General features: G+C 38.1%; 1 protein-coding gene across 4 annotated transcripts in view; it reads left to right on the forward strand.

Moving 5' to 3' along the window:
• Positions 1 to 25,552, forward strand: part of U2SURP (U2 snRNP associated SURP domain containing) — a 57,561-nt gene that overhangs the window by 25,306 nt on the left and 6,703 nt on the right. For all 4 annotated transcript variants that reach the window (XM_084751744.1, XM_084751743.1, XM_084751745.1 and 1 more), the window contains 12 exons: positions 1,913 to 2,017; positions 3,239 to 3,309; positions 3,386 to 3,545; positions 5,450 to 5,612; positions 6,215 to 6,294; positions 8,748 to 8,835; positions 10,613 to 10,735; positions 14,401 to 14,557; positions 15,553 to 15,648; positions 16,397 to 16,463; positions 18,446 to 18,605; positions 24,400 to 24,510. In XM_084751744.1, coding sequence (XP_084607870.1) covers positions 1,913 to 2,017; positions 3,239 to 3,309; positions 3,386 to 3,545; positions 5,450 to 5,612; positions 6,215 to 6,294; positions 8,748 to 8,835; positions 10,613 to 10,735; positions 14,401 to 14,557; positions 15,553 to 15,648; positions 16,397 to 16,463; positions 18,446 to 18,605; positions 24,400 to 24,510 — 1,381 coding nt within the window. The remainder of the gene's footprint in view (positions 1 to 1,912; positions 2,018 to 3,238; positions 3,310 to 3,385; positions 3,546 to 5,449; positions 5,613 to 6,214; positions 6,295 to 8,747; positions 8,836 to 10,612; positions 10,736 to 14,400; positions 14,558 to 15,552; positions 15,649 to 16,396; positions 16,464 to 18,445; positions 18,606 to 24,399; positions 24,511 to 25,552) is intronic.

Consider the following 25,552-nt stretch of genomic DNA (forward strand, 5'->3'; position numbering starts at 1 on the left):
AATTTTTATCTGTTTCAAGCCTGTTTGATACTATAGTGGGTTCTTCTTCCACTGTTAAAACCTTCACAGGGAACGTATTTTTTGTAGCATTCAAAAAAACAAGTCCAGTAATTTTATGTGTGACTTAGCTTATTTCTAAACAAAATTTTGTGTATATGTTTTGCTGAAAAGTCTTGACTTACTATTAGAATGAATCCTTTGGTCTTAAACTTGATAAACTATTTTTCATGCTCCATAAATTACTGAAGTCAAATTGTTTTATTTATTTATATATGTGCACACACATACACACACAGGTCTCTGGGTCTATACCATTTGTCCACCTGGTCGATGGTCGTGTATTATGATTTGCACATAAAACATCCCTGAGTTTTAAAATGCCATAGAACAGCGGGGATTTTAGAACTGAGTAACAATAACATGGTCCCTTTCCAAATAGTGCCACGAACTGCATGGGTGCTGAGAGTGCCTTCTCACTAGGGAGCAGTACTGCAGTTTGCATAGCAGCTAATACTTTTGTGAAGTAAAACCATTTTAAAGTTACAATTCAGTGATTTTTTAAAAATGAGGTTAAATTGATAGTTCTAAGTGTATAATTTCCCCTTTGTACAGATTTAAACCTCCATGTAAATTTTTGGTCTTTAGAATTAATTTTATTTTACTATATATAAATATTAGTGTTTATTTCTATAAAAAGCCATTTAAGTTGGCTTATTTGAAACCTTTAGAAAATATAGTCAGTAATAGAGATTTTTCACTGTCAGGTACTTTGAATTGAAGGAAAGCACCCCCCCCCCATACACACATCTGTCTTCATAACTGTTCTTATAATCTAGCCGTTACATGGACTTTATTGAGCTGAAAATACTCAAGATGTAATTTATGTGTGTCTTAGACCAAGAGCCAATATCCTTTTGCTTTTCCCAGTTGTTACTTGCCAACTTTGTGCTACCTGGGGACTGGAGACAGAGGAGTCAAGGGCAGCGTATGAATAGTTAGGCTGAGTCATGTCTGCCAGACACATTAGTCAGTGTCTGAATTTAGTTTGGAATCTTTTATTAAAGATTTTATTTCCAGATTTAAGAAATGTGAATGCGACCAATAAAGTAACTTAAACAGTTACCTGTGTCTTTTTGGCTTAAATATTGAAAGATAAGCATTACAGTGGGGTACCTCACCACGTCCCCTTTTTTGGAAGGTGTAGAAATTCATTTACTCATGTTTTTACAATATTAAATTTTTATTGGTTGATAATATACAGGCAGGATAGCACATTAGAAACTCCAAACTAATTTTGAAGTGTGCTTCAAAGGGATGTTGCCTCATTAAAGATCAGGTTTAGTAAAAACTCCATCTGGTATGTGTGTACTAGAAACCCAGGAGTTTGGATGGGATTTTTATTAAGTCAAGTCTTAAATTGTTAAATAGTTTTACATTTTTGCAGATTAAAGTTACACTTATAACATTTCATTATCATTATGAAAGTAACTATTAGGAATATTTTCTTTTAAAACAGACATAGTGTATACATTTTTAGATACATGCAAATTGTAAGTTGCTAATTTTAGATATTTGCAGCTATCCAGTTAGTTGTGATTTATAATTTTATTTTTGCATTTGGAAAATATTGTTAAGTGATATTTAGAGAATAAACTCTGTAACTCTAATGCTGTCTTGTGGCTTCCCACACTCCTTCACCTCTCCTTCCTTCCCGTTCCTCTGCCCTCACTGCCCTGTCCCCTCTTAATGCACAAGGCCTTGAATGTGTGCTCCAGGTTATTTTTTTTTATATTAAATTCTGTTAGCAGAATGATTTTTCTCTTAACTGCACCATTATAGTAACTTAGGTCAAGTGTAGTTTTGTATAGGGATATGTCTGAATCCATTTTCTTTAACTGTGTTGTTGTTGTAGGAATTTGCTCGCCCTGATACACCGAATGATAGAATTTGTTGTACGTGAAGGGCCAATGTTTGAAGCTATGATTATGAACAGAGAAATCAACAATCCTATGTTCAGGTGCGCTTTTTTAAAATTATGGTCATAAATCTATAACAATAAAGCATAAGCTATTTTTAAGTAGCATCGAGTACATCCACATTACTATACAACATTATCACTCATCCGTTCATTTTCAGACATCTTCTCACCTTCCAGAACTGAAACTCTGTATTCATGAAAGAGTACCTTACCTCCATCTCTCTGGTCATAGTAATGATTTATGTCTATATTCTACATATTCTAAAGCCTCTTAGCTCTTTTTCTTGTTTGGTATTAAAAGTATTTCTAAGACAACTTGAGTTAAGTCCCCAGAATTCATGTGGTAGAAAGAGCAGAGTCCCAAAAGTTATCCTTTGACTGCCATTTTTTCTGTGCCATGCATGAACATATGCACATACACAAATAAACATGTATTTTTGTTCAAGAATAAAATTCTAAAAACAAAGATTTTTGCAGCATAAGAAGTGTGTCTTAGTCATTAGACTAGATTGTGCTTAAGTTGGTTTTCTATCACTTACGTAGTTAGGGTATAACAACTCAGCATTGTCTAGGAGACCAACTGTTTCATTGTGCTTTTCAGTGAAAGAGTCAGAAGCAAGCTAGAACTGAGCAAAGTAGTTAGAAAGGAAATTATCATCTGAATTGCTTTAATCTAAGACATTGATTTAAATGTTAAATGAGGTAAAGGGTTTTTCAAGTTTACATATTGAGAAATTTTTTTTACTATTCTAATACATCTTGTGACCTATGTTTTATAAAAACAGTTACGTTGAATTTGGTGTTATGGCTCACACCTTTAATCCTAGCACTTGGGAGGCAGAGGCAGGCATGTGTCTTTGAGTTTGAGGGCAGCTTGTTGGGGTACATCCTGAGTCCTAGGACAGTCATGGCTACATAGAGACACCCTGTCTCAAACAAAACCAAACAACATTTTAAAAAACTTTAAAAATAATCATATGACTCAGTGAGATGCACACATTCCTGGTGTTCACATTAGTCTCTAAGATGGTCTGGAAGATAAGACAACCCCTTCCCCTACCTTCTTGTCCCAGGATCTTTACTTTTAGTCTTTAGAAGTAAGGAGGCGAATAGTAATTCTCATATGTTTTATTTAATTGTTAGTAGCTCTTTTTTTTTTTTTTTAAATTGGTGAGGCTGACAAGCAGCTCATAAGTAGATAGCTGTCTCCCACGGAATATGGTACTTAATGGTTTTTTGTTGTTGTTTTGTTGTACTTAGGTTCTTATTTGAAAACCAGACACCAGCCCATGTTTACTACAGATGGAAGCTTTATTCTATTCTGCAGGCAAGTAGGAGCAATTACTTTGTTGACTTCAACTGTGAGGTTTAAACCATTCTAATAACATTCTGGTTATTATTAGGGAGATTCTCCAACGAAATGGCGGACAGAAGATTTTCGTATGTTCAAAAACGGATCCTTTTGGAGGCCACCACCATTAAACCCATACCTTCATGGGATGTCAGAGGAGCAGGAGACAGAAGCCTTTGTAGAGGAGCCCAGTAAAAAGGGAGCACTCAAAGAAGAGTAAGATTTTTTTTGTGTTACGTATTCAGGAAAGTTGCTTTAATGGTTGCTGTCATTAGTTATCTTGCAGTGACTGTCTCAGCTTAAGATAAAATAGTATTTTCACTTGCATATGTTTAAGAGTAAGATGTTTTATTATATACTTTTAGACATAGTGAGTAAACACAATGGTAAACACAGTAATTATATTAAACTTGACATCTTCCTGATGAAATTAGTGATCATTTCCTAAACACAGTCGAGGTCTTTCTCTAGTATTACAATCCTTAAAGTTCTTATAGATGTTACCCAGAGACTGTTAGAATTCTTGCCAGATTTCAAGATAAAAGAAGAAAAATTACCATGTAGCTGGTTGGGTCAGGCATTGACTCCACAAAGCCTTCCCATAGGGTTTGTGTGTGTAGTAGTTTTGAGATGGCGCTGAGGAAAGCATTAATTAGTGCTCACTGGTGAGATGACTCCCAGCTTCAGATCCCAGCACCTACGTGGTAGCCCACAACTATCTATCTGGACCTCCAGGTCTAAGGACCCAGTGTCCTCCTCTGGCCTCTGCAGGCACTAGGTATGCATGTTGTGTATGTACATACATACGTAAAGGTAAAACACTCAAACTCAAGATAAAAATTAATCTTACAAAAATAATTAGCGTTCACTTAGAATAGGTATAGTGAGTTAGCCATATTTAAAAAGCACATGGATTTAATAAGTGTTTAGAGATTCTTCATATCTCATGAAAAATGTTGGCTAAAAGATGTAGCATGGGGCCTGGAGAGATGGCCCAGCAGTTAAGAGCACTGGGTGTTCTTACAGAGGACCTTGGCTCCATCCTAGTAACCCCGTGGCAGCTCACAGTTGTCTGTTATAATTCCAGTGCCAGGAGGAGGCCTGACACCCTCACGCAGACATACGTGCAGGCAGAACACCAATGTACATTAAATGTAAATGGATTATTAAAAGATTTGAGCATGTATTACATCATTGCACAGCTTGTAAGGCTTAATACCCATTGCATCAGTACATTGTTGGCAAGGGTGTTTGTTAGTGGAGTCCTTCAGCTGTTGAGTGCCTTTGTTCCCTTAGGTTTAGCTGCAGATCTAGTCCACAGTCTAAATCTAAGTGTCTTCTGGTTTTGTAAATAAAAATTAAAGTTCTTACTACATTTACGTATTATATTTTGTGTGTGGGTACATTTATTTGTGTATACATGTGGAGATTAGGGAACAACTTGTAGGACTCTTTTCTCTTTCACCTGTGGGTCCTAGAGATGAAATTGAGGTTTTCAGGCTTGGAGGCAGGTGCCTTTATATGTTGTACCATCTTCCCTTCCAAGTAAATAAAGTTTTATTGAAACACGATGATGCTCCTTTCTTTATATATGTATGTAAGGCTGCCTTGGAGTTATAGCAGTAGAGGAACTGTCTTACAGAGACTATGTGGTTTGCAGAACCTAAAATATTCATGTTTTCCTTACAGAAAAAAACCTGTCCTACTCAATCGCTTGTAAACGTGCTAACATAATACTTTGAAAGAAAAGATAGGGAAAACTGTTTTAGGTGGGGACAGTAAGAGCGGAACACTTTTGGAGACTTTAAAAAAAATGACCAAAATTTAAAAGTTCTCCTAAATTTTAAAAAAGTCAGTAGAATATTTTAATAGTTTGAGGAAAAAGTATTCTGCTCTCTATAAGTTCTTTGAAATTTTGTAACAAATTTGGGGAGCCTAACAAAACTTAGTCTTTAAAACTATTTTATCTGAATGGCTTTTAAACAAAGTAGTCTTTGTGAGGTGAGCGTGGCAACTGATGCACTAGAGCAGCAGCCACGAGAAGCTGGTCTGCGGGTGGTAACTATTGGGACATTTGGGGTGTTTGAATCTTTATAAGTGAAAAATTTATCTATATTCAGACAGCGGGATAAATTAGAAGAAATCTTGCGAGGATTAACTCCAAGGAAAAATGATATTGGAGATGCCATGGTTTTCTGTCTTAATAATGCTGAGGCTGCTGAAGAAATAGTGGATTGCATTACGGAGTCATTGTCCATCTTAAAGACACCTCTTCCCAAGAAGGTAATAGAAGTGATTTTCACTCTTTCTGAACATCTAGTTAAGAGAAGCAGGGGTAATAATTGATTCTAAATTGGAACTTTTTAAAATTGGAAAAAAGGTTTTTTTTGTTGTTGTTATTTGTTTTTTAATTTAAAAAGCTTGATTGATGAAATCTTTTCTGTATAGACTTTCATTCTGTCTGAGAAACTGGCTGAAGAGTAATTAAACAGATTTTATTCCAGCAAAAGTTGTGGTTGTAATGATGCTGGATCTCATATAACTTTAATAATAAATAGTTACTATTAAATTACAGCTAAATAGGGCTAGAGAGGTGGTCCAGGGGTTAAGAGCACTTGCTGCTCTTCCAGATTTCTTGAGTTCAATTTCCCAGCCACCACATGGTGTCTCACAGCCATCTATCTATAATGAGATTTGGTGCCCTCTTCTGGAGTGCAGGTGTTCATGGCAGGCAGAACACTGTATATATAATAAATACATAAATCTTTTTTAAAAATTATAGCTAAACTTAGCCTCTGCCACTACCTTAAGGAATGCGTATATAGGCTTTTTTTCTAGATATGCTGTTAGCTAATGTTTTCATTTTGCCTCATTTTGTATTACAGATTGCCAGATTATATTTGGTTTCTGATGTTTTATACAACTCTTCAGCCAAAGTTGCCAATGCTTCGTATTACAGGAAATTGTAAGTATAGTGTATGAGCAGATACTCTGGAAATGATGTATTTAAGGATGAGGAGATCAAAAAAGAGGATTGTGCCAGGTGTGGTAGCACACTCCTTTAATCCCAGCACTTGGGAGGCAGAAGCAGGCAGATCTCTGTGAGTTCGAGACCAGCCTGGTCTACAGGCGAGTACAGGACAGCCAGAACTACAAGAGAAATCCTGTCTCCAAAAAAAAAAACAAAACAAAAAACAAAACCAACAACAACAAAAAAAGAGGATTGCTGTTAGCATTCTTCATTAATAATATAATTTTAGGGGTTGTTGAGATAGGTTAGTGGGTTAAAGTGCTTGTCATGCAAGCCTGATGAATGAGTGAACCTAGGAACTCAGGTAAAGGTGGAGGGAAATTAATGATTCCAGAAAGTTGTTTCCTGACTTTGACTTCATCCCTCAACCCCACAGTAGTAATAACAAATATTTTAAAAGATTATTTTAATCTACTTATTTAAAGTAGAATTAAAAAAAAAAGAAGTACACTTAGTATTTATTAAACTAAACCAATGTACGCTAAATTAACAGTTTGTTGAAAACTTTTTTTTCCCAGTTTTTCTTTTTAATGGCATTTGTGTGTTTGTGTGTGTGAACATGGAACATGACCTATAAATGTAGGTCAGAGGACAACTTGTCCCAGGGATTGAACTCAAGTTGTCTAGTGTGGCAACAAGTGTTTTTATCTACTGAACCATGTAGCTGGTCATTATTATTAGTTTTTTAATTTAACTAGGGTCTAACTCTAGCCCAGATTGCTCAGAACTGACTGTGTAATCCAGACTGACCTTGAACTTGTATCTTCTTGCCCTAACCTTCCAGGTGCTGAGATCTTAGTATAAACTACCATGCTTTATATTTTATTTCTTAAATATTGACAGTAGAACAAATAGGTGAAGTTTTTTAAAAATGGAAAAACCATATAATTTTGCCAATTTAGCCACAAATGATGACATGTAAAAGAAGAAAGCAAAGCTTTAACATCATTATTTTCTTTCGGTAATCATTGTATTAATTTTTTAAAAGACTTACTTATTTTTATTATTTCCATGTGAATGCTTTGCCTGCATGTATTATATGCATCACACACGTGCCTGGTGCCCATGTAGGCCAGCAGAAAGTGTCAGATCCCCTGGAATTGTAGTTGTGATCTGGTTGTCAGAACTGAGAGCTGAATGGATTCAGTGCTCTTAACAGCTCTCTCTCCAGCTCTGTTTGTTGATTTTCCTTGTTCTTGTTTGCTAAAGCAGGGGCCAGTTGTAGTGGGCACCATCATGCATATGTAAATCTTGAGTTCCTCAGAGCTCTTCTGTGTCTGTTACAAGACCAGGCTTAGAGAGAGCAATTGACTCTAAAAGGCAATTCAGAGTCATGGCCTGGGCTGGGAATTGTAGCTCAGTTGGTTGAGTGCTTTCCTGGCATGAAGCAGCACTGGGTTTGATTTCCAGCAACTTTTCAAAAGTAGGTGTGGTAGCGCACACTTTGATCCTGGCAATCTAGAGGTAGAGGCAGGAGGTAGCTCAGGGTCATCCTGTTGAAGTTACATAGTGAAGAAGACGCTGGAGACTCATTTTGCATTTCCATTTCCTAAGCTCCTAACTTGGGCGGCTTTCTTGACTTCCCTTTCTCTTCAACCCCACACCTTGCCCATTAACACTTTTTGTTGACAAATATATTTTATAATATATCCAGAAGCTGACTGGCACCACTTTCCTGGCTGTTAGCCCAAACTGCCATTGTCTGAATTACAATAGCGATCTCCTAACTGATTTTCCCTCTTCTACTCCCGGTCTGGTTGAAAACACAAGTCATGCCAGGCAGTGGTGACGTACATCTCTAAACCCAGCGCTTGGGAGGCAGAGGCAGGTGGATCTCTGTGAGTTTGAGGACAGCCACAGCTACACAGAGAAACCCTGTCTCTAAAACAAACAAACAAAAAAAGAAAATACAAGTTTCTACCTAGGTAGAGTTCAGTTTGTAGCGTGCTTGTCTAGTGTGCCCGAAGCTCTTGGGCACTGTGTGAAATCAAGTGTGGTGGTGTGTGCCTAGCATTTGGAAGCTAGAGGCTGGAGGATAACAAGTTCCAGGCTATCCTTGGCTACATAGCAAGTCCTAGGCTAGCTTAGCCTGTATGTGTGTGTTTGTGTGTCTATATGAGTATATGTGTACTCACCCTACTTTCAGTTCTGCCTTAATACTTAACTTACCTGTTAAGTTTGCTTTTTCTATGACACAAAGGAGCAGGCAACATGGCTAAATTCATCCTGAATATAAAATTGCTTGCTAAAGAAGGACACTGGTATTTTAAATTTCTTAATTTGCTTTATCTATAAGACCAGGAAAGGTTTTCATTGGCTAGTGGGCTGAAGAAAGTGTGAATTTTTAAGCAATTTCTGTTTTAAAGACTATATTGTTTGAATTTCAGTTTTGAAACAAAGCTATGTCAGATATTTTCAGACCTCAATGCTACTTATCGTACAATTCAAGGCCATTTACAATCTGAAAATTTTAAGGTATGTGTGTTTTATTGTTTCTTCCCAATGTGTCAAATGGAGGATGGCATTAGAGGGCTATAAAAGAACGTGAGACAAGTACAATATTTAAGACTTGGATCTTTTAGAAACTACTCTTAAAATTCTTTAAAATTGTCTTCTCAGGTAGCTTTTAGATTTATGCTAATTATCTAAATGTTTTTATTTAAAATTTCTTTAATTTATTAGTTTTAATTATATGTTTGTATCTCTTTGTGGATATAATGCACATGTGTGCAGGTGCCTACCCAGGCCAGAGATATAGGATCTCCTTGGAGTTGGAATTACAAGGAATAGTGGGCAAACTGATATAGGTGCTGGGAGCTGAACTCAGGTCCTTGTACCTTATTTAAATATTTTAATACTGTTTTTTTTCCTCCTCACATCCTCACAACACATTCAAAAGACCATTTATTTTATGATGGTATATATTATATAGTTTGTCTGGGTTATAAACATGCCTTTTGGTTACTCGTGGTTGTTTAGAAAGTATTTTCAGGGCATTAGTGGCTCCAATACAGCAAGTGGCTATGATGTGTGGCCTCACATGGTATGGCCTAGGTCCTGGAGGTGCCACCTGACCCTAGTCTGCTGAGGTCCTGCCATGCTTGAGCTGGCAGCAGCCAGCTCCATCTTCCAGAGTCTTGGGAGGGCCTGAAGCTTGGGCCTGTAATCTCTTCCCCAGAAGTGGGAAGATGAAGTACATGTAGTGGTTGTCTACCATAGGATGCCACCAGAGGAAAAAGGCCCTAATGTGAAGTGTGTTGCTATGAAAACAGTGCCATTTGAGACACACTTCTTCACAGCTGTGTCCAGGTGCAGAGCTTGATAGAAATAGAGTGGACATCACTGATTTCACAGTTTGCAGATGTGCTTGCAGCTGACTACCACTATCTGAACAGTGGCGGAAGCACAAGGTGACTTAAAAATACCCTTGGTAATGATTGGAAAGTTTGATCTTCAGGAGTTGTGTGGAAGATGTAAGCTTTCTAGGAGTGTGAAGAGTGCTGGACACTGCTCTTGTTTAAATAATGAATGCACATTTAAGACAGGTTGTTAATTTTAATGAGCTGCTTTGAAGGAAAAGGAACTATTCAAGGTTTTTTGTTTTTATTTTTTAAATAACCTCTTAAAAGAAAGACCAAGGACCTTAAGTTGTAGATCATTGTTAAGAAAAAGCCAATCAAAACCCTCCACCCAACATTGAATTGAACAAATGAAAATGCTATTGTGGAAAGATCGTGTAGAGAAATTTCTTTAGCTTGGGAAGCTATCCCTGACCCCATTATATATGTATGCAGACAAACCCACTGACACCTTTTTTAATCTTAAATTTTGGTTGTAAGTTACAATTTAGAGGAAAATGTGGTCGATGTACAAAGCAAAGTGTTAGCCTGGACCAGGAAGTGCTTCATTGGACCATAATGGATTCAGGATAAAGCTTGATTGTTTGGGTTTCTAGTGGTACTGGGAAATTGTTTTTCACAAACACTACTGATGACATAAGAGTTGACCTTCTTAACAAAAAACAAGTTGGGTTTTTTCTCAGTATTTTTAGACCCTTATTCTGTTTGCTTGGAAATAGCATTGAATTGCTTTAGAATTTTGAGAATGACATGTAGTTATTTTCTTTAATTAGAAAAAAAGATCTAGCAATGTAAAGAAAAATTCAGCAAATCACAGTGGTTTTTCTCATAGACTGAAGTGTGATACGTACGGCCTCAACTAGTTACTCACTGTCTGTTTTCTATTTATTTAGCAACGTGTAATGACCTGCTTCAGAGCTTGGGAAGATTGGGCAATCTATCCAGAACCATTTTTGATCAAACTTCAAAATATTTTCTTAGGACTTGTAAATATTATTGAAGAAAAGGAAACAGAAGTAGGTAGTCTGCACTTTTAAAATTGTTCTGGGGGAAGGAATGTTACATATATAATTTGTCTTTGTGAAAAATATCTCTGTTTACCATTAAATAATCCAGGAGTTAGTGTTGCATATGACAGGGATTTTCATTGTGTTCTTATGTGATAGTGACTGTTTTTATTTCTGATATATTAGTAGAAAACAAATAATACACAGAAGCCCCTCAACTAATGAGGGGGGTCTTCATAAACTTACTGTATGTAAGTCTCATTAAGTTGAAGAGACATTGCATCTATCTGACTAAACCTGAGAGCTTAGTCTAGCCTAGCATGAACTTTCACAGAGCTTAAATTACACTATAGCTAAGCAAATCTAACAGGAAACACGGCTTTAAAGAAAACATTGAGTATCTCATGTAACTGAAGAACTGTATTAAAAAAATGATGGCAGCTGGGCGGTGGTGACGCACACCTTTAATCCCAGCACTCAGGAGGCAGAGGCAGGCGGATCTCTTGAGTTCGAGGCTAGCCTGGTCTACGGAGTGAGCTCCAGGACAGCCAAGGCTACACAGAGAAACCTGGTCTTGAAAAAGAAAAAAATAAATAAATAAAATAAAAAAGGTGGCAGTGCAACACTGTAGATGTTGTTTACCCATGTGATTAAATGCTGCTACCCAACATGATGAAAATGGCATACTCTAGAAAACATCAAAATTTGAACTATAGTTACTACTGAATTGTATTGCTTTGCACCATTGCAATTTTTTACAAGTGTAAGTCAGGTCACGGTGAGTTGAGCATCATCTCTATATAACAGCTTATATTTTGTTAAAGTAAATGTAAGCTTGGAAGATGCAGCATGGTGGTACCAAACTGCTCATCATCATTCTCTTGCTTTTTCCCTCCTAGTTTGTAAATCGTTTATCTTTGTTTCTGGTAGTAGTGTCGGATCACTTTGTTGATGCATTGAAATCACTTATATTTAAGGCTATTATTGAGAAAGGTTTTCTAATTGTAATAATTCTAATTGTTCATTGTTTGTTCTGTTCCTTTGTTCTTGAGTTCCCCCACTAGGGTCAAGGCTTTGCTGGTTTATCAGGCTGGACATGATGGATTCTTTCCTATCTTCTTTGTTTATCCAATCCTCTCCTGAAGTTTCATTTATTCCCAGCTCTTGTGGTTGAGACTTCTTCCCCTTCTTATATATATCTAAATGTATCTAAATGTTATTTGTAGTGCTGGCTTGGTTCTTGTAAACTGCCTTAGTTCATTCATGCTCACCTTGAAATGTTCTTATTAATAGACAAATTTGTTGGCTATAGCACTCTTGGTTGGCTGTTTCAGGGCTTGATTTGTATCATTCCATGCTTTCCTGCTTTCGGGTTATGGAGATCCTGTTACTCTTGACACATCTGCCTTTGTAGATGAGCTGATGTTTTTTTTCTTAAAGTTTTTACTACTGGTGTTTTGCTTTGTATTTTTGATGTCTTTACTATGCCACAGAGAGGCTCGCTCTTTCTTTCTTTCTTTTTAAATTAATTTATTATTATGTATACAGTGTTCTGCCTTCATGTACACCTGCAGGCCAGAAGATGGCATCAGATCTCATTACAGATGGCTGTGAGCCACCACGTGGTTGCTGGGAGTTGAACTCGGGACTGGGACCTCTGGGAGAGTAGTTAGTGCTCTCAACCTCTGAAGCATCTTTCCAGCCCCACAGAGAGGTGGTTAATCTGGTCATATCTGTTGGGATTCTAAGTACCACTTTGTTTGTTTGTTTGGTTGGTTTTTCAAGACAGGGTTTCTCTGTGTAGCCTTGCCTGTCCTGGACTCACTTTGTAGACCAGGCTGGCCTCGAACTCACAGCGATCCACCTGCCTCTGTCTCCCAAGTGCTGGGATTAAAGGCGTGTGCCACCACCACCCAGCATTGTTTTGTTTTGTTTTGTTTTAAGTCTCTGGATTTGTGAAATTTTCTGTTCCTTTTATTTTATTGAATCAATTAGTTCCTTGTGCTTTTAGTACTTATCTTAACTGTCTTATATCCCATGGATGATTAGGTTTGGGCGCTTTGCCAAATTCTAGAGTTCTTTGATGTTTGTGGTCATGACTGTTTATTCATTTGTTTTCCTTACTGATATTTGAGTGCAGTATTTCATTCACTTTGTCCTCCATAACTGATATTCTTCCTTTTGCTTTGTAGAATCTATTGGTGAGGCTTCCTACAGTTTGTTTTGCTTTAGATTTATTTTATGTGTATAAGTGTTTTACCTGCATGTGTGCATGTACACCACATGCATGTTGGGTGCCCACACAGATGAGACAAAAGAGTCAAATGCCCTGGAACTGAAGGTTCTAATGGTTGTCAGCACTGTGGGGTGCTGGGAATTGAACCCAGGTCTTCTTGCAAGAACAAGTGATCTTAACCATTGAGCCATCTCCCCAGTCTGTTACCTCTCTCCCAAAACGCGCCCTGTCTCCCCCACCCCTCGCCCTTTAGCTTCATGGTATGGGCGGCATGCAGGCATGTGCTTGCTACAGCTCTCGAGAAGAGGCCAGAGGACAATCTCTGGGTTCTTTATTCTCTCTTGCTCACCTTACTTTGTCCATGGATTGAACTCAGACTGGTAAGCAAGCCTATGTGCAGTGTCTCTCCTTGCCATCCATCTTACAGACCCACTACTGTAAATTTTACTTGAGTCATTGAGGTTTTCATTTCTAACTTTTCTAATATTTTTACCTATATTGTTAAATTTTTTAACAATTTTCCTCTCTGTTGCTGACTCTCCTTTAGGGCCTGCTTGGTATCATTCATCATGATTACAAGAGAATTTTGTAAAGTTTCTTCTGAGGTTTAACCTACATCACTATCTTTCAGTTCCGATGAGAGGACTTTGGAAGGTCTTTGCTTTTCACCTTTCTCGTGTTGCTGTGTTGCAGCCCATGCATCTGGGGGCTGGGATATCCTTTTGGGATAATAGGAGAGCCTTACTGAGTAGTCTACTTTGGAGCGCTCAGTCTCCAGTACCCTTTGGTGAGATTGAGGCAAATTGTTTCAGAAAGCCAGAGAACTACACTTTGTGCAGCAGAGGTTTGATTCCGTTCTTTCCCAGGATCTTTTCACTTCCCTCCTGAATTTTTCTGACTCTTCCCCTCACCAGTTGGTGAAGGGACAGCTACTCTTCTGTCATCTTCTCGGCTTCTGTTTTAGTTTCTGCAGTGTACAATGTTCCTTTGTACATGTTCTCTTTCTGGACCTTCTGTGTTACCAGAGCGCAGCGTAAGTGTAACTTCAGAGCATCGTCTGACTTCTTCAAGTGAAATTTAATTATTAAATATTATAATAAGATGGTGATGAACTCTCTTAGCAATAGTTCTGACCTGTTTCCTTTTTAAACAATGGAAACCTTTATTAAGCTTTTTGAAGAAGAACCAAGCTTAATTTTTTTTTTTTTTTTACATCCTTGACTCTCCTGCTACCTGGCACCAATAATAAGCACTTAGTACATATTAGGTAAATACATGTATAGATGATTGCTGCTTTATCAGATAAAACGTGTGTTTATACTATGTCTGGAAATAAGGATATCCAGCCATGTTAATTTGTACTAGATTTTAAGTTAATCTAACATTGAGAGACTTATGCAAGTCAAAGAAAATACTGCAGTAGTTCATGTTTCTGTAGGATGTGCCAGATGATCTCGATGGTGCTCCCATTGAGGAAGAGCTTGATGGTGCGCCTCTGGAAGATGTGGATGGAATTCCCATTGATGCTACTCCCATGGATGATCTTGATGGAGTCCCTATAAAAAGTCTTGATGATGATTTGGATGGAGTGCCTTGTAAGTTCACATTTCAAATATTTCTTTTTGTCTCAGTTGTCTGAAAGTTACAGGCAACATCTTTCATTTATTTTATAGTCAAAATGTCAGATGCCCAGTATTACTTGTTCCCCTGTTTGTTTTCCACCTGCCTAAATTCATACCTCCATATACTTCACCTGTTACCCAAAATTTTTCCCAAATAGTTCTTCCATGGCCATTTTTTGCCTTGCTGTTGATTGATGCTTAAATTTACCCACTGCCAACTTGGTCAACAAATATTAAATGGATAGTTCGAAAAAAATTCATAAATTTTAGGTATCATAGTACATTCTAACAATTTTTCTCTTTCATGATTGTTTATTACTTTTTACTATGTCTAATTTATAAAAGTATGTGCACACAAGAAAACATAGTAAATGGACATAGGGTCAGGCATTTACTAGAGGTCTTGGGATGTGTTCTCTGTGGGTAAAAGGGCTCACTTTGCACTGCTTAAAATTTGGATCTTGGCTGGAGAGATGGCTCAGAGGTTAAGAGCACTGACTGCTCTTCCAAAAGTCCTGAGTTCAATTCCCAGCAACTACATAGTGCCTCACAAACATCTATAATGTGGTCTGATGCCCTCTTCTGATCTGCAGGTGTAAATGTGGGTATAGCACGGTATAATAAATCAATCAATCAATCAATCAGTCAATCAATCAATCTTTGCCGGGTGTGGTGGCGTAGGCCTTTAATCCCAGCACTCAGGAGGCAGAGGCAGGTAGATCACTGTGAGTTCGAGGCCAGCCTGGTCTACAACGCGAGTCCAGGACAGCCAGGGCTACACAGAGAAACCCTGTCTTGAAAAACAAAAAACAAACAAAGAAGGATCTTAAGCAAAAAAGTGAGTTAATTATAATTCTTGTTCTTGGTACTGTCAATATTTCTCTACATGTGGACTTACTTGGTTTTGATAAGCACAGTAGTTTGAGTTGTCCTCTAATACATGTAATAGCTCATCTTTTCTTCAATAGTGGATGCAACTGAAGACTCAAAGAAAAATGAACCCATATTTAAAGTTGCCCCATCAAAGTGGGAGGCTGTAGATGAATCTGAATTGGAAGCACAAGGTAAGTAAATTGCAAATACTGAACTTTGAAACAGTTGTGCACTGGGATAGTGGTGCCATTGAGTAGTATTTAGTACTTGCCTACCATGTGTAAGGCGCTGGGTTGGATCCCTGACACTTGGAGAGGGGGAAGAGAATTCAGTTCTTATTGGTGTGTTTGTATTTTTGTGTGTATTTTATTCCTTGTGTATAAAACCTTTGTTTTCAGCCTTCAGACTCAATGTTACCATGCTTTAGGTCTATCATAAATACATTTATTGTTGGTGCTCTTATAATAATTGTCTTCGCTCCTTCAGTTGGAAGCTTTGAGAGAAATCACAAAAAAGTGAAACAAAAGAAACAAAACACAAAACCCTTTCAAGGGTTTGCATAGAAGTATGGATGGGAAGCAGTGTGTATTTGGAAATCTCTAGAAGGTCAGTTTCAGAGAAACTGAGCCTTGACCCTCCATAATGCTTGTTAGATGCAGTTTACACTGACCTTTCTCTTCACACTTAACTGTATCTGTTAATATTTGTTGGTCTGAAGTAAGTGTGACAGGTTTTTTAATAATTTCTGAATTTGCATAGTTATAGTGTAGACACAAGAAAAGATGATGTATAGCACATTGAATTGGCTGTTGGAAAAAGAGATAAGCTTAGATAAAAGCTCCTGTAATAGAAACTTTCAGCTCTAAAGCTGAGTGTCTACTATGTTGTAGCAAAAGTGGTAATTTACCTTGTGGAATTACATTCTCTTTCTCTGTACAGCGGTGACAACTTCTAAGTGGGAGCTATTTGACCAGCATGAAGAATCAGAAGAAGAAGAAAACCAAAAGTAAGAATCTTAAGTTTCAAACATACCCGGTTCCCTGCACACGTACACTCCATCTTTTACTAACAGATCTGGTTGGAATAATGGTCCTTGTGAGAGAATCATCCTTAGTCTCCATCGGTTTTTCCCACTGAATAAAGAGCAAATGGGTGTGTGGATTGCAAGGATGCTTGCTCAATCAGCAGTTTGTAGCAACAGTCTGATGACCTGAGGAAACTGGCAGTGTCTGTCTTCATTGGTGTGGCTGGATGGACCAAATTGGTAATGCTGAGATACTTAGAAAGTGGAAGTGTGGCTTACCAGTGGAGATAGCTCTCTGAAACTGCAGAGTACTAGAGTTGAATGGTGCAATTTAGTTTGCTTTGAAATTGATTTTGTTGACTTTATTTAATGTCCATCATTAACAGCATCTCAAAATGTTAGCATTAAAATACATACTTTACCGATCAAATAATACTTTAATTTACAGTGAAAGGTAGAAGGTCCATCAAAGAATTCCAGATACATTGTATGCTCATTTTATTTCTGAAAACATCAAGGTTTTTGGTATAAAATTGATTTATGTGTTACTATATTACTGTGTTTTAGTATAGATGTTGAAGTAATCATTGGTAGAAACATGGGGCAGTAGAAGTGGAATTCATGTTTTTAATTTTTAAAAAAAATTTCAAGTAAATTATGTAAGCATAGGTTTATGAAACTACATGTAGTTCAAGAACACAGATTAGCATATAGCTTTCTGGTCTGTCAGAATTTCTTACAGCTCACTACTGCTCTCTAGTGGGTGAACCAGAACTGCCTTTTATGGCTGCTTCATAAAACTCTTGCATTTGCCCAACGCATGACATTTAAAACTAGTACTTGCAATACTTGCAGAGAAATGTTAAAAATAGTAGCATTTGTAATGAATTTGGTGCAGATTTATAATTTAGAATTTCCATTTTTCACAAAGTATAGCAGGAAGCAATAACTCAAAGGTCAGGAGCACTTGGTGCTATTGAGGAGGACTGGGCTTCATTGCTAGTACCCATATTGAGGTTCACACCCATCCTTAGCTCAGGGGTTCCCACACCCTCTTCTGATGTCCATGGGCAACATGCACATGATACACATATATGCATGCAGGTAAAATATTCACACCCATAAATTAAAATAAAAAATACAGACTTTATAAATATGAAAACAAGCTGAAGGAAGAGCTAGCTTTCAGGGTCAGCTGCAGCATAATAGTTGAAGTTTCCCAGTACTCAAACATCATGTATAGTTTCTATTCTAGTAATGTGCTGATCAGGTGAGGGCCTGCTGTGTTGGGTGGATTGTTTTATGGGGAGTGTGGCTAACTCATCTTATGTTCTAGATTACAGCTTCTGAGGAAGGGGGGCTAAACATTGTATTGTATTGTATGTATGTATGTATGTATGTATGTATGTATGTATGTATGTATTTATTTATTAATTATCATGTATATAGTGCTCTCCCTGCACCTGTAGGCCAGGAGAGGGCATCAGATCTCATTATAGATGGTTGTGAGCCACAATGTGGTTGCTGGGAATTGAATTCAGGATCATTGGAAGAGTAATCAGTGTTCTTAACCTCTAAGCCATTTCTCCAGCCCCAACATTTGGCTTTTTAAACACAAACTTTCATGAATTGACTGAACTGAAGTTGCAGCACTCATTGGTTATTCGTTTTATTTCATCACATGCCCACAGTGTTGCAGAATGAAAAGTACACGATAGCATTAGCATGCAGAATTTATTAAAAGTGTGATTATATTGAAGCTCAACTTTTTCTGTAGAGGAAATGTTTTTCAGAACTGTCTAAAAAAAATACCTGACCAGATATATGCAGAAAATGTTTTAGAAATGCTTTATATGTTCTGCAATATCATTTAAGTTCTAAGACAATGAAAAACAATACCCAAATGAAAAGTATAGCATTTTGTTTTCTCTGCTTGACATTCAGTGTATCCTCTGTTTCTAAAGTCAGGAAGAAGAAAGTGAAGATGAAGAAGACACTCAGAGTTCCAAATCAGAAGAACATCATTTGTATTCTAACCCAGTGAGAGAAGAGATGACTGAGTCCAAGTTCTCTAAGTACTCTGAAATGAGTGAAGAAAAGCGAGCTAAGCTTCGTGAAATTGAGGTTTGTGTTGTATTGAAGTTAAAGCTGCCTTTCTGGCCTTTAATGATTAATGCCAAATTAACTCCCTCTTGACGTGGTTGTTATACATCCCATTCTCTCTGCTTCAAAACCTCCATATGAGTTAACTCTGTCTTTTAGTTCAAGTGTCACCTTTTTTCAGTGCTAGCCTTGTCTTTCTCTAGACTTACTTCCTGGTGTGCTTATCTCTGTGTGGTTTACTTCTTGTGTGTGTGTTTTGTTTGTCTTGCTTGCTTCCTTTGTTTGTTGAACATCTATTTCCCACTAGGCTGCTGTTTCTGTGAGGGATGAAGAACGCGTGTGTTCTCTGTTTGAGTGCATGGCATACAGGAGCGCCTCTGAGGAAGAGGATGCTAAGGAATAGTCTTGACCATGTAGGAAACCCATTCAACTTTGAATGCATACCATATAACTAAGAAAGTAAAGTGTTTTCTGGCACATTCAAGTTAGGTTTACATTTTATTAATTACAGTGATTTATTTGAAAGGTTTCGTGATAGGGTATAGGATATGTTGCTTGAATCTTAACATTAAGCAGAAGAAGGGAGAAAAAAAATAGGTGAGCAAGCCTGAACTATCTAGGGCAAACTTTCCCCTTCTCAGTCCGTCTGCTCGTTCGTTCGTTCTTTCTTTCTTTCTTTTTTTTACAGTGCTTTTTGTTTTATATCCCAGGCTACTTGGACATGTTGGAACTTGAAAATAGTTTTTATTAGCATATATTAATTATATATAATGAGTTTCATGACATTTTCATTTATAAGGTTTTTTATCACACTCAACCCCCATTACCTTCGTCTGTCCCCTTTAGCTCCCATACTCCCAGTGAGCCTCTTCCTGTTTCCAACCAGCCCGGTACTTTATTGACTAGCAGTTGCGTGCATGCCTGCTTTTGTGTGCATCTACCAATGAGTTTTCATTATAGCGTTCATTTGGGATCTTGAGTGGTAACAACATATTTAAAGGAATGATTCTCCTTCCCATGGTGACCATCAACTGTTATAGATCCTCGGGAAGGACGGGACCCTGCGAGGAGAGAAGTATTATTGAGTGCTCAGGGCGGCAAACTTTCCCAGCAAATGTCAGCAAAATCGCCAGCCAGTCTAGAGCTTGAAAAGAATGTGAGAGTTCTCAGTCTGTAGTACTCATTCAGTAGTGACGTTGAATGGCAGCACCTTTCTTCTTACACACTATATTAATGATCTTATTTCTCCTTCTTCTTAATCATTGGTAGGAATATTCGTTTTTTGTTTTTTTTTTTAAGATTTATTTATTATGTATACAATGTTGTGTCTGCAATTACAAATGCACGCCAGAAGAGGGCACCAGTGCTCATTATAGATGGCTGTGAGCCACCATGTGGGTGCTGGGAATTGAACTCAGGACCTCTTGAAGAGTAGCCAGTGCTCTTAACCTCTGAGCCATCTTTCCAGCCTGTATATTCTTTTTCAATACCTTTCCCCTGGTATCACCAAATCAAAGAAAGTGTTTTGTTTTAACCCTATGCAGAGTCTGCATGATGCCAGTTTATAAGTGGAGACAAGAAGCTTTCAGTTAGTAATTTACTTCCTTTCCTTGTAGTGCTCTATGTTCCCTAGCTGGCTAGGGGAATAGGGTGTTGGTTGTGTAACAGTAAGCACACTCACTTGGACCTTTTCATCCTGGGTATGTCTTTTTGTAACTCAGTAATACCTCTGTCTTCCTAATGTAATGAAACTACTAAGAGTAGAAATAAGTTATACATAGTGACATGTGCTTGTAACCTCACATCCTTGGGGCAGGGAAGGAAGATTATAAGTTCAAGATTTACCTCAGTTATCTAGAGAGTTCAAGAATAGTCTTAGCCAGATTGTGTCAGAAAGAGGGTAAAAGTGTGTGTGTGTGTGTGTGTGTGTGTGTGTGTGTGTGTGTGTGTGTGAGAGAGAGAGAGAGAGAGAGAGAGAGAGAGAGAGAGAGAGAGAGAGAGAGAGAGAGAGAGAGTCCCCCTGGGGATGTGGTTCTCTGCTAGAGTAGTTGTTTTAGCATGTAAAAGACTCATGCTTCAATCTTCAGGGCTAGGGAGTAGGGAATAGAAACAAAGACTGTAAAAATATATTTTCTTGATAATTGGAGTTATAATGTCCGCACAGGGGGCTGGGGAGATGGCTCAGTCAGGAAAGGTACTTCCCACCAAGCCTGATGACCTGGGTTCGATTGCCATGACACACATAGTGGAGGAGCAGAACCTGATTTGACCTCCACATGAATGGCTGTGATACAACTTTTTGCGTGTGTGTGTGTGTGTGTGTGTGTGTGTGTGTATGTGTGCGCACACACACACACACAAATGTTACAAAAAAGTCTATATAGACTGCCTAATTCTTTTAAAATGTTTTGTTTCCTTATTAATATAAAGAGAAGAAAACCATATAATGTAGCATTTGGTTGTTATCTGAACTTTATGAGCATTATCATTTCCAAATTCTCTGTGTATATGTGTGATATTGTACATGTGCACGCATACCTTGTGTGTACACTGTATATGATCTTTTGTATGTTATAGTCTGCTCCCTAAGTATCTCTCTAGCTCTCATAGTACCTATCTCATAAATTGGAAGATAAACCAACATCTAGGTTTAAGTGTAGATCTTAGCTTCATCTTGGCTTTACCTAAATTCTTCTCCATTGTTACTCTGGGACATTTAAGTCAGGGAACAAAGTTTCACAGCGGGTAGCAGATTTGAATTAGAACTTAAGGCTCACAGACTTTTTTTCACCCTTTCTTACCTTGCTTCCCTGCCACTTGATACTTGGTTTTAAAACCCAGGGGCTTTATTAGAGAACCTTTAAGTAAAGAATACAGTTCTAAATTAGTTTCTCTAGGTAGTTTTAGTATATAGTATATTTTATACAATAGTTTTTCTTCTTGAAAGCTGTTCCTTTCCCTAAATGCGTCCTAATAAAAATGTCCAACAGCTTAACATTCTTTAAACCTGCAATTAATAAAAACTAATGCATTTGTGTTTCATAATACTAATATTCTCTACAAAAATGCTTAAAAACCTATAGCCATGTATTGGGCTAAATAGATGTTACTTAAGAGTGACAACTAGGCTAGTGCTGTCTTTTCCTGTGCTGCTTTTCCTGTGTCTGCCAACAAAGGATGGGGGAGCAGAAGGCTAGGAGCCAAGTGGAGGGTGCAGCTCGGGTGGTGGCGGGCCTCTCCTGCCTGCCCTGACGAGAGAAGGACAGTTCAAGGGAGGATGAGATGCCTGCTTGTTGTCTCAGGGGAGCAGGGGTGACTGTTAAGCCTTTGCCTGGACTATTTCTTTTTGTGTTGAACAGCGTGGTCACTCTTTTTTATATGGGTATCCCAGTTTGTGTTTGGGTCTCAGACTTTATTATCAGAAACTTTTAAGGTGGCATTTTATAATGGTTTAAAAAATAATTTTAGCCATATGTAGTGGCACATGCCTGTAATCCTTGTACTTGAGAGATAGACACTAGGAATTAAAGTTTGATTCTAGCTTGGCTACACAGGGAAACTCTATCAAAAACATAAAAAGGACCAGGAGATAGTACAGTCTGTAAAATGCTGCCATGAAAATGTGAAGGCCTGAGATAGAGTCCTACAACTCATGTAAACATCTGGGCTTGGTACTGTGCACCTCATGTGGCAGTACTGGAGAGCATGAAGCAGAAGTTGCCAAGTCCCCTGGCCAGCCATGCTGTCCTAATTGCTGAGCCCCAGGTTCCAGTGAGAGACCATCTCAAAAAACTCAGGTTGCTAGCCTCACACTGAGGCTGCCCTCAGCCTACACATACACAAAATTATAAAAAGATTGTGTCCTCCAAAGTCAGATTGCTGTTTAGCTCAGAGATACTTGATTTTTAAACCAGTTTATCAATGTTATATTCCAAACAACAGAATTTGGTTGCAGGAGGTTTCATATGGTGGTGAAGTCAGCTATTTGCGTAGTCCTGTTTTTCTCCTTAACTTCAGCATTTACATTTAAGTTTTTCATTAAAACGTGAAAAGTGCAAAGACTAATTTTAAGGCTTTTGAGGGAAAAGATGGAGAGAACCTTCAGTCTCTAGTTTATCAAATACTGCTGTGGAAGAGGACAAGAAATCAAAGAACCTATAAAATAGTCATGAATTCAAACACTGAAAATATTTCTTTGATTTGTGGGGCAGGGGAGGATTATAGCCTTCCTCTAATGTTCGGGCTTCCTTTCCTACATGCTTTAGGAGCAGGTAGTCTATTTAAGTGGCTTATCAATATAAATAAAGTGGAATGTTACCTCTGGAGATATTCTTGCCATCTCTTCTGTGAAACAAGGCCGAGCCAACTTGGGATGTCCATGTGCTTGCTTCTCTCCACATCACTGTCCTTCCCCTTGGTTGAACAGAAGAGTATGATTGCCTTTAAAATTTTATGGACATTTTAAACTCCAGGCAGTTTTTATTTTACTAATGTAGAAGTCAGAGGACAACTCTCAGAAGCCATTTATCTCATGCCTTGTTGAGGCAGGGTCTTCTTAGCGCTGCCATGGACCAGCAAACTTCCCAGAGCGTCTCCTGGCTGCCTCATGTAGTGCTAGGAGTGCTAGCCCTACAGATAACTGTCAGCAGGTCACCATGTTCAGTGTTTAAAGCATAGGCCCTGGGGTTAAAGTTACATTTACTATTGTTGACCTTGTGCATATCACAGCAGTCGAATGGAAGTCAAAACAACTTGTGGTTCTCTCCTGCCATGTGGGTTCCTGGGATCAAACAGAGATCATCAGGCTTGGCAGGCACCTTTCCCCACTGAGCCATCTCACTGGCCCACATTTATCTTTTTAGTGGTTTTTATTGTATAAAAGAGTTTTAGTCTGGCATGGTAATGTGTACCTGTAAATCACAGCACCCAGGAGGCCAAGGCAGGAGGATCACAAGTTTGAGTCCAGTCTCCAATACATTTCAAGGCCTTGTTTTCAGGAGTAGGGAGTGATCAAAATATTTAACTCTCCAGAATGTGACATTTTACCTTTTCTTGTATTTCCTTTCTCTGTTACTGATGTTAGCAAGGTTAGATTATTACTGTTTTTTAGAGGGACGAGTGGGGGTTAGTACAGGCTTTTAGATTGTTAATCCATTGCAAGTGTGTGTATAATTAGCCAGAAATCTTAAGATGAATATATAAGCACTCTTACTAACATGCTATAGCAAACAGTGGTCACATAAATAGCTTAGGTCACTCTAAGTGATACGTTTTAAGAACTGCAATAAGAAACTCTGGTCTTTTTAAAGTCAGTATTTACTCTTATTTTCTTAAGGTACATGCTGAACATGGTTTAACTCTGTCTTGATGGTTAGTGTTTACACTGCGCTGCAATAGAGTGGAACCCTTGTACCATGCATCTGTGTGTTTTGTTGTAAGGAGCTGTTTTTAGTGTTGCTTTTAACATGTTATCTTTTTATCTTCTGCTGACTTTAATCTTGCTCCAAGTATGCTTGCCTGTACTCACCTTTCCTTCTAATTTGGGGAACTAGATTCCAAATTCATTGTTACTGTTAGTGAAGAAATATGTTCCTAAGGCTGTGACGCAGTCTGTGGTTTTTATACTCTCCTGGCTGTCTGAGAACATGTGTGCTGTGTTTGATGGCCTGAATTTTGTGTGGTGGGTTGTCCGACAGACTTTATATTGAGATTATATTTTGACCCAGTCCTAATAAGTCAATGCTTTGCTATAGGAGAAAAGCAATGCTTGAGAATTGTGATAGAAAATTCTTATTTAAAATGTCTTATTTTACAGCTAAAAGTTATGAAGTTTCAAGATGAATTGGAATCTGGGAAGAGACCTAAAAAACCAGGCCAAAGCTTCCAGGAACAAGTAGAACACTACAGAGATAAACTGCTGCAGCGAGTAAGGAGTACACTTATTCAGTAACATGCATTTCCAAAGTTACTTATTTAGCTTTGTAGACTGTTAATATAATACACTAAAGGGAAGTGTATTGCAGTGACAGCCTTTGATGTATAAACGTTAAATGATGGTTAGAAACATTTTATTCTGGATACTACCCATGGACTAGACAATCTTGTTAACATACTTTCAAGAACTGGAAAACCCTTTGGGAAGTCACTACATTGACCATAGTAAGAAACCGTTAATCCTAGGAAATGACACAGATGAGTTTTGGGAGGTACTGTTGTTGGGAAGTTCCTTTCTAAGAAGTTGGAGTAAGAGGTGGGGTACCTACCTCACCAGGGAGTGCTGGGCTGCACACAGGCACTTAGGAATATGCAGAATACCAGGATGAGACCCCACACGGTGACTGCTGAATGCCCAGGACCTCTGTGGAACTGCTGCTTTAGTCCGTACCTTGGCCTTTATTACGGTGATAATAGCGATATCAAACAAGAAAAAGGCATACCTGGGAGCAAACAGGTACAAGATTGGTGGCAAGGAGCTGCCTCGTAATAGGACTGTGTAACTGTGCAGACTTGTGGACGCAAGAGTTTTCTCTCGTGTTAGATCATAGCTAGTATTGTTATTTTTGCTCTTTGATGTTAGTCAGAATGTTTAAGACAGTTTAATTGTAGTATAGGTTCTATAAAATGTGCAATCAAGAAAAAGATATCATTTAGGAAAATGTATACTACATGTCATTAAGGGAAGTTAGACTCCTTTGTGGCTCTTTAAATGTGGCTGTAGTTGGATAAAAGATGAATGAGATTATTTTGTAAAATGGTGCTCGTTGTCCAGCCCTTGAGTCCCTTTAGCGATGGTATCTGGTGATTAGTCTGCATGCGAGAATGCATGTTGATGTTCCCTGTATCTCAATGGCCACAAACTAAAAATGGATAACAACATGTCCATTACTAGTTTAGTCTCCTATATGCTGTGACTGTTTACTGGAGACAAGCGTGTGTGTTTAGAAGACATGTGCTGAAGGTCTTTGTAA

Source organism: Acomys minous (assembly GCF_964271855.1).
Source record: "Acomys minous genome assembly, chromosome: 13".
Classification (NCBI taxonomy): Eukaryota; Metazoa; Chordata; class Mammalia; order Rodentia; family Muridae; genus Acomys; species Acomys minous.